The 9,886-nt window shown below is 44.6% G+C and overlaps 1 protein-coding gene across 3 annotated transcripts in view; it reads left to right on the forward strand.

Moving 5' to 3' along the window:
* Positions 1-9,886, forward strand: part of FAM131B (family with sequence similarity 131 member B) — a 59,643-nt gene that overhangs the window by 19,866 nt on the left and 29,891 nt on the right. Inside the window, exon 3 of one of the 3 annotated variants that reach the window (XM_018553828.1) lies at positions 4,898-4,960. The exons of the other annotated variants lie outside the window; for them this stretch is intronic. Within the exon in view, the coding sequence (XP_018409330.1) occupies positions 4,898-4,960 (63 nt within the window). The remainder of the gene's footprint in view (positions 1-4,897; positions 4,961-9,886) is intronic. 3 annotated transcript variants of the gene reach the window in all.

The raw sequence follows: 9,886 nt of genomic DNA on the forward strand, positions 1-9,886 counted from the left end.
CTCGTTTATCCTTACAAATAATTGCTCGTGTATTTTCCATGAATCATGTTTAATGATTGATCTCCCCGGTATCCGTGGCAGTGAGTCATATAGGAATCGCGCACTAATTTCCTCTCTGCCGCACACCTGGCAGCTCCAGCGGTAGACGGAATCCATCATATTTCTCCGTCAGCAATTTTCCAGGATTTATAAATTAAAAATAATCCGCAACACAGAATCACCCCCTCCCCCCCCACAGATCACACAACACAAGCTGCAATCGCAGAATGGCGAAATAGAACTTTACAGAGGTTCGGACTGTTAGGAATATTATCCGTAGAGAGAAGAAAGCAGACGGTACGAACACAGCTCACACATGGAGGATAATGTAGATGGCTTAAAGGAAAACTCCAGGAAGAATCATCAATGGGTAGGATAGATAGATAGATAGATAGATAGATAGATAGATAGATAGATAGATAGATAGATAGATAGATAGATAGATAGATAGACAGACAGACAGACAGACAGACAGATTTCTCCAACAGCAACACAGCCTTTCCTTTAGAAGTGTATGGGAAGGCTAGCACCCCGGTCAGATTGTTATTTCTGTCGGTGTCACTGTTGCAGATTTTCCCTCACTTCCTTTCTGGAGAAACCGTTGTCAGAGGAAAAGAAAGCGAGGAAGAATCTCTCCAGTGAACCCAGAAAACATTATTTGGGGTTCCAATATCTCAGCCTTGTTGGTAATTGCAGAGTCTGAGCCCTGTGTTCACTGTATTAGTGCTGAAATGGTGATGGCTTTGCTGGTAAACAAAGGGTTTGGATCGGAGTTAGGGTCGGAGTTAGGGTTAGAGTTGGAGTTAGGGTTCGAGTTAGGGTTGGCGTTAGGGTTGAAGTTAGGATTGGAGTTAGGTTTAGAGTTTTATTTAGGGTTAGGGTTGACGTTAGGGTTGGAGTTAGGGTTGGAGTTAGGGTTGGAGTTAGGGTTAGGGTTGGAGTTAGGGTTGGAGTTAGGGTCGGAGTTAGGGTCGGAGTTAGGGTTAGAGTTGGAGTTAGGGTCGGAGTTAAGGCTGGAGTTGGAGTTAGGGTTCGAGTTATGGTTGATGTTAGGGTTAGGGATGAAGTTAGGGTTGGAGTTAGGTTTAGGGTTGGATTTAGGGATAGGGTTGGCGTTAGGGTTAGAGTTGGAGTTAGGGTTAGGGTTGGAGTTAGGGTTGGATTTAGGGTTAGGTTTAGAGTTAGGTTGAACATTAGGGTTGGGATTAGCTTCAGACTAAGCTCCCTCCTTCTTCCTCAGTATCTAACATCACGCTGCTTTTTGGCACAAGAACATTGAAGCTCGCGGTGCCCTTTAATGGGGCAGAACCCCGGGGCCATCCTAAGAGAAATGTACCGCCTTTTAAACTCATAGTTCTGTATTTTAAAAGTTAGAATTCGGAGTTTCAGATTAAAAAATGAATACATTTAGAATTTTGATATTTAATGTCAGAATGCCCAGTTTCAAAGACAGAATTCAAAGAAAAAAACGTAGAACTCTGAGTTAAGTGAGAATTCTCTGAGATTAAAAAAATCAGAATTCCGAGTCTTAAAGTCAGACTTTCAATTTCAGAATTCTGACTTTTAATTGTAGGATTATGACTTCATCTCAGAATTACGACATTTATACGCATAGTTCTAACCGCAGGATTATTCTATTGACTTCAGTACCTCTGTTGTGAATTTTCAATGTTAATTTCTCCACAATGCCTGAGGCTACAGAGGTGAATGGGGACTGGCTATATCACGCTTTTACTGCTTGTGCAGACAATGAAAATCCTGTAATCTGTATATTCTGGGCACAGGTTCACTTTCATTTACCCTCCCCCTTCATCCTCCTCCTAATGCATGTTGCACAATTGGCGAAGTGTTCCAATTTTGTATGCAAATTTTGGGAAAGGAAAAACTCCCAATTCCCATCATGCCTAGTAAGAATGTCGAAACAAACTCCCTACAGGTAGACTTTATAGGCCAGAGGACAGATGAAGTGCATTTGGTGATGCAGAGGGAAAGATACATTGAGGGTTTGGAGTCCTGGATTGCATTTATAATTTTGTCCGGAGTGGAGTTTTCCTTTAAGCCACCAAAACTGCTCCCTATTGTTTTGGAAGGGCTGCGACTTAGAACTGATGACTTGACCTTCACAATATTTGTTACAGTAACAAGAAGATAACGATGAATATCTGAATAGTCTAGGTTTTGTATACTGCCAGGAAGAAAGCATTGCTGTCCTGTATCTTCTGCTCTCCCATTCCTGTACCTGACCTGATACTTTCTGAGGAGGTTCCCTATAATTGTGCCTTGTGTGACACTATCGCGGCCTTGCCTTCAAAGTTCAGCTTCAAGCCAGATAGCTGCTGGTCATCCTTTCGGTCTTCAGTCACACGAGTTTAGATTAGGGATGCACCAGGGGCTGACTGGCAACTTTTAGCCCAGGGGGCAAGTACAACCCAGAGGCCCATGGTGCAGACACCAATACCAGTTTTTCGGTATCAATATTTTTTCTCAGTACTGGCCGATACCGAATACCGATCCTGAAAGTCCCATTAAGGAAATGTGTAATGCCTTGCCGCCTGGCTTCCCAAAAAGCTGGGAAGCCGTCTCCATGCTCCCTCTTCACCACGTGACGAGGAAGCATGGAGCTGGTCAATCAGGAAGCCGGGGGCGGGTAATGACTCGCCGCCTGGCTTTCTGATTGGCCAGTTTCTCGACCAGCTGGGCGGCGAGTCATTACATGCTGCTGGCTTCCTGATCGGCCGGGAAGTCGGCTCCATGCTTCCTCGTCACCAGGTGATGATGAATCATGGGGACAGGTTTCTGGCCAATCAGGAAGCCGGGGGGCGGGAAATGATTAGCTGTCCGGCTTCCTGACTTGCCTGTTTCCTGACCAATCAGGAAGCTTGGAGGTGAGTCATTACACGCTGTCCGACTTCCTATAAGGCCGGGAAGCCGGCTCCATGCTCCCTTGTCACCAGGAAGTGACGAGGGAGCATGGAACCGGCTTCCCAGCCAATCAGGAAGCTTGGAGGCGAGTCATTACCCACCCCACGGCTTCCTGGTTGGCCGGGAAGCCAGCTCCATGCTCCCTGGTGACGAGGGTGCAATTCTCTTCCAACTAGCATGTGCAAGCTGAGATCGGGTATTTATTCTCAGAAGGGAAAAAATGGACCTGTGAGCGGGACTTTATATTGCAGTGACTGCGCGGAAACCAACGCTCAGATTCCTACAGCTGAACTTATCTGGGGAGAGCAGGCGGACTTTGTTTAGGATCCGCTTTGTGTCTATGAAATGGGATTTTCATGCGTTGCACGCCTCTCTCGCCTGTCCCAGATTAACGCAGGACATTTTTTTTTTCTTTTAATTTGAGGTTCTCGGTGACTGTTCTTTCCCAGCCACGTTTCTGCACCTCGGACGGACGCTTCATTTTTCTTTCCCTTGTATCTGGGGCAGAGGGTACTGAACATCTGTGCTGTAATCAAGAAGCCCGATGCTAGACGCGCATGGCTGAAAGGAGCGGGGATCTAGAGGAGTGCATACAGCAGAAGATACAAGACAGTATGTAGAGCAGGGGTAGGCGACCTCGGCACTCTGGCTGTGGTGAAACTACAAATCCCAGTATGGCTGTGCCTCATGCCTGTGGCTGTCAGAGTCTTGCAATGCCTCATGGGACTTGTAGATATAATTAGGGATGCACTGATACTGGTTTTTCGGTATCGGGTATGAGTACCGATATTTATATTTCAGTACTCGCCGATACTAAGTACCGATACCGGTACTTCTGGTAGCATGAAGCTGGCTGCATGCTATTTGGCTGGCTCAATAATGATTAGCCAGGTAGCCGGCTTTCCAGCCAATCAGCATGGAGCCGGCTTCCCAGCCAATCAGGAAGCCGGGAGGTGGGTCATTACCCGCTGCCCGGTTTCTTGATTGGCCGGGAAGTGAGCTCCATGCTGTTTGGCCAGCTCGATGCTGATAGACCAAGAAGCCGGCTTCCTAGCTAATCAGCATGGAGCCGGCTTCCCGACAAATCAGGAAGCTGTGAGGTGGGTTATTACCCACGGACCGGCTTCCTGATTGGCCATGAAGCTAGTTCCATGCTGATTAGCTGGAAAGCCGGCTTCCTGGCTGATCATTATCGAGCTGGCCAAACAGCATGGAGCCAACTTCCCATCCGATCAGGAAGCCAGGTTACAGGTATTGACTGGCTGCCCGGCTTCCTGATCGGATGGAAAGCTGGCTCCATGTTCCCTCTGACCGGAAGTTATGGTTTTTGGATAAGTATCAGAGCTTTTGGGGTCAGCACAAGTACCCAACCAAATACTCGGTATCGGCACCGATAATGATACTAATATCGATACCGGTGCATCCCTAGTTTTAAAACAGCTGGAGTGCCGAGGTTGTCCACCCCAGATATAGAATGATGTAGAAAAGTATCAATTGAATGACACTATTGACCTTTGTTGCAAACTGCAGACAGCATAACACTCTGACACAAAGTGACGGCAACTGAGGCAACATGCTACATGCATCTGGTAGATAGATGATAGATAGATAGATAGATAGATAGATAGATAGATAGATAGATAGATAGATAGATAGATAGATAGATAGATAGATAGATAGATAGAAAAAAAGATAAATAGAGAGATAAATAGAGAGATAAATAGAGAGATAAATAGAGAGATAAATAGATAGATACAATGTAAGGTACACACTTCCCAACACTTAAGGTGATAAACCAATGCCCACCAGGTGTGTACATATTTGCAACCAGACGCATGTGTGCATGCTCAAATGACATTGTTTGCAAATGGCTAGTTGTGTTCACAGCACACAGAAGCAGGACGGTGTCACAGAGAGGCTTTTGTTGCTATTACAGGCCCAAAGCTTTTGTGGAGCAGTACTTTTCCTGCCAAAAAGTGCAACCAAAACCAAAAAGCAGGTAAATGGTTATTCTGATAGCTTATCTATGACTGAAGTTTTTTTTTTTAGTTTTTTGGAGGTTGCTTGCAAAATTGAATGTTTAAAAACAGCTTTCCAGGGACCGTGTACAGGAGAGCTGAGGGCTGTGCATCGCATGAGACCTTATCTGGGATCGGCAGGGCTGATTTTAAATGGTTGTTACATTTGGTGCTGCCATGGATATTCATTGGACAAATATGGAACTATGATGGGGCCTCAAGTGAGCATACGTCAGCAGGAAGGATTTCAGATAAGGACTTAGACGTCACAGCCCTAAAGCTGAAGAAGGTCGGACAATCCAGAAGTTATGATTTCATTTTTAGTAGATGCTAACCTGAGAGTTTCCTATGTCTATTAGGGGGCGTGTCTTGTAGAGATGCCTCTGCTTGAGCACCCAGGTCTTCATGCCCTCAAGAGAGTCCTGTCCTCCCCCTACCCTGTTGGATTTATTATTTAAATAATAATAATACCAATAATAATTATTATTTAAAAACTACTACTACTACTACTAGTAGTACTAATAATAATAATAATATTATTTTAATAATATTAATCCAGTAGCATGAGTGGGAACACCCATATCTCCCAGGTGGACTGGAACAGAGTTGAGAAGAGAATTATGGTAGTAGTATACGGATGTGTCCCCTGCACTCCCTACAGCTACTGGACCTAAACAACCGTGGTGCTCACAGTGATAGTCACGGATGGCGCTGTGTGTATCAGACTTGCAAAAGATGAAGATCACCAGCACTCCAGTAGTAGCATTAAGCCTTGTGCTTTTTTTATTGAAGTGAAACATCACTGAGATGGTATAGCCAATGTTTCGGGGGCCATTCAACGTCCCTTCATCAGGGCAACATAGTGACCTGGGACCCTGCGTGGCTCCAAATTATGGCAGGGAAAGCTCAATGTTGGTATCCCAAAGGCATAGGAAACTGTCAGGTATCTCTATCAGATTCCAGCTTAACGTGAAATATAATTTTCGGGTGGAAGGAGTTGTAAAGTGTAAGTCGTTCAATAGCCTCCTTTGTAAACCATGGGATAGAGTTTGTTTCTGAGAACTGTTGAGGAGTCCTGGAACATACTGCAGCTTATATGAACTAAAACAAGAGCGGGTTGTGACCGGAGGGGTTTTTTCAAAGCTCATTTGGAAAAGTAAAAAAACAAAAACAAATGTGATGTGGAAGTAGAACTTTGTGTTTAACGTAGAAGTTTTGCATTGACAGGAAAACAAAAATGTAGAACAATTGTCTCTTTCTTGGGCTGTTTCTTCCTCTTTCTGAACGTTCTGTCTACCGGCAAATCCCAAACCCTTCACCCCCCCCCCTCAATACCAATGGACCTGGACTGTAATCTTCCCTGTCCCTCTTGCACACCTTGCCCATAATGTCCATGTATACTAATACAGATGTCCTCAAATGCCTTTCCTGAAGAAACCAATGCTATGACCTGTCTGCAGTGTTGGTCACATGACTAAATACTGTGGCGCTGGTCATGTGCTTTAATCTGATTGAGTTTAGGGAGCTGACAGCAGATCCAGCGGTGGGCCGAGTCACCAAGGGGGCCAATGCAAAACCAACTATTGACCAAGCAGAACTCCAATTCACTTGTGTATCAATGAACAGCTAGATAGAAATGAGTCATATCCAAGTCTAGGATAAAATGGAAGGAATCCCAGTACCCATCTAGTTTAAATGGGTCCCAGAGGGCCCTTGAGCTGTACATGTCCGCCCCTAATAATAATAATAATAATATAATGAAATCATTATTATTATTATTACTACTACTTCTAATAATAGCCCTAAGCAGAACTTAACTTTCAGCTGAGATCACGTGACCAATGCCTCAGTATTTGGTCATGTGACTGCCACCAGTAAATACCCTGAGGATATATTTTACCCTCTACTGGTAGGCTGGCTTATGACAGGCGGGATGGTGGGTGACATTGTAGTATAGCACCACTGAATGATTGCTACACAATCAGGATTATTGGGTGTGGGATGGAGTGGGTACTGACCTTCATATCTATGGGTGCCCACACAACCCTGGCCAACCAATTCGGCGACACAAACAAGCATGTTTGTAACAGTGGGCTGTGTTAAAAGAAAACCTTTCAACCTGTGTGCACACCCGGGTTACCCCCCGCCAGTGTCTTGCTGTACTTTGTATGGACATCTGCACAGTACTACTCTGCATTGGCTTATTGAGGTTGATTTACTCCAGGCAAGTATGCCGTTCACTTTGCAAGGGGATTTGCACATTGCAGGGGAAGTTTCCCCTCAGCTTAGTGAATGTGGTGACATTTCGCTTTACAAATACCCAATCACCAGCAACGGAAATTTTTTTTTAAATTGTATTTTTCTTGCACATGATTGGATGATGGAAGTCAGCAGAGCTTCACCTCATTCATTAAAATATTGTGTAAAAATATAATAATAATATTATAATAATATTGTGTAAAAATATAATATTTTATGAAAGACATTAAAAATACATAAAAACATATTTGCATATTGGTGCTCAGCCTAAACTTGATAAGCATAAACCTCGTATACTCATAGACAGAGATGATGACAAGTTATGATCAGTGAGTCCTTAGTTGGAATCAATGGTTACTGTTGTGGAAAATCCTCTACGCGTTTTGCCACAGCCGTGGCTTCATCAGGAAGAACATATGATGTGGATGATTGTAACCGTATATGAATATAGCAGCAGCTATTCTCCCATGGGAGTGAGCAAAACAGGACTGCAGAGGCTTCAATAGTCACGACCTTGGTTCCCCCCAGGGGTCCACAGGAGAAAACCGAGCAACGAGGACAGGACTGCAATGGAGATGATGCCTGTTGATTCAAATAGCATATCTGTTGAGGCTTTCCAAGACGAGCAGCAAATGTCATTGGGCTCTATGCTACACATTTCCATAGTGTTGCTAATCACATTTATTCTGGTTGGGTTGCCCGCCTTGTACATAGTGTCACACATTAGCCATTGCAAAATACAGCTTCCAGTTCACTTGCATTCATTGAAAATGTTCTGATCTCATATTCATTTTTCAATACTTGCCCTCGTGTTTATTCACAGATTTATTGCGTTTATGGACAACACGCGTTCCTAGGAGACCTATTGTCTTTCTAGTTATCGGTGTCATTCCAGTTTGTGTTTGTGTTCTCTACGTTATATTGTTCTCTCGGTCTGTGATTACACAGTACCACGTCTCTTGCATGGAATGCCGAATACAATTAGGGCAAACCGGCGATATGCAAAGTACATTAAAGTGACATTAAAGGATTTTTTTTTTCCCCTCCCATCAATGTTAGTGTAGGGACTTACCTTAAATGATGTCTCCTAATCCGACCTTCCTTTTCTTTCCTGATGTTTTCATCTGTCCCTCCAGCGCTGCGGCGGCTCTCCGATCCAGCGCTGACTCCTCTCTGCTTGCAGGCACTTCCGATCCAGCGGTGTCTGCATGCGGGTACACGCGTCCATAGACTTACCTTGCGTCTCTGCTGGTCTCCCGGCCGAAAATCCGAACTGCGCATGTGCCCGCCCCAAGATGCTTTGCGGGCCGCCCGAGCAGTTACGGATTCTCGGGTAGGGAGCGCGCGACGAAAACAGGGTAAGTGTAAAGCGCTGTTAAAGCGTTTTTGTTTTTGTTACTTTTTGCCTATATTGACTGCTTGCTAGCAGTAGATATAGGCAAAAAAACCGAGGGTGTAGAACTCCTTTAACTCAAACAATTGCAACCGTTTGGAACTCCTCTTTGAATATTCCGAATCTCTAGGGAAGATGAAACCGTGATGCTATAACAGACAGTATAACAAACTGCGAATGTACTCATTGTGTTATAATGTGTTTTATAAAATAGAGATGTGATGAATATCTGCTCGGTAACCGTTCTTTTGCCCATGTCGGCAATTTTGCAGGACCCAGCTGTGGTTCTATTTAAAGGGTACTTGGTAGGATGACTATCTGTCATAGCCGAGGCTGCCATCCAGTACTGCGGCCTGACATTACCCAGCTCACGGCATTGTCTTTAAGTTGCAGGGCACGGTGTATCTCTGTAGTATTATGCGCAGAACCTCTTTATGGGAGTTATGGCCGCCTCTGGTGCTGGACATGACCATGCTAACTGTGCCGATGATAGGCTCTCTCTAATGGGTTGTTTGCTGTGTTTGTGTCTGTATATGATTGGCTTATACTGTATACATAGGTGGTTTATATGGATAAGTGCACAGTGCTACTTCTTTTCCCTTCGACTTTATAATGAGTTTGCTCACATCATTATGCCCAATACTACTTGTCATTTTAATATTTTGTGAACACATTTCTAAATTTAGAGCCACGCTGCCGGTAGCCAAAATAGTTTTAAAAAACAACACTCCTTGCACAGAAAAGGGTTAAAGCTGAACTCCCGGATTATTATTATTATTATATTAAAGCGCCAACAGTTTGTGTAGCACTTTACAAAAACAAAGGGAGGCAGTACAGTTACAATGCACTGCAAGACAAGAGGGTAAGAAGGGGCCCTGCTCCTGAGCGCTTACAATCTAAAATGGAGGTGCAAGTGATACAAAAGGTAGTAACCAGGGTTGTCCTTAAAATGTGGCAGCCTGAGGCTGTTGCCCCAGGCAGCATCCCTTTGAGTCACGTGGGGAGCCAACACACCCCACCTCCCCAGAATACCCCACCCCCAGAACGCAACCGACAGCACCCCACCTCAAGTGGCGACCATGTTAAGGACGCCCATGGTAGTAGCCATGTGGGAATGAGTTGATGGAGAAGGTAGTTAGGAAGAGGTGGAATAGGCTTCCCTGAATAAAAGAGTTTTCAGAGACCTCCTGAAGGTTGACAGACAAGGAGAGGGCTGGAGAGGTTATAGTAAGGAGCTCTAGAGCATGGGAGAGAC

This window comes from Nanorana parkeri, unplaced genomic scaffold, assembly GCF_000935625.1.
Source record: "Nanorana parkeri isolate BGI_ZX_2015 unplaced genomic scaffold, ASM93562v1 scaffold130, whole genome shotgun sequence".
In the NCBI taxonomy this organism is placed as follows: Eukaryota; Metazoa; Chordata; class Amphibia; order Anura; family Dicroglossidae; genus Nanorana; species Nanorana parkeri.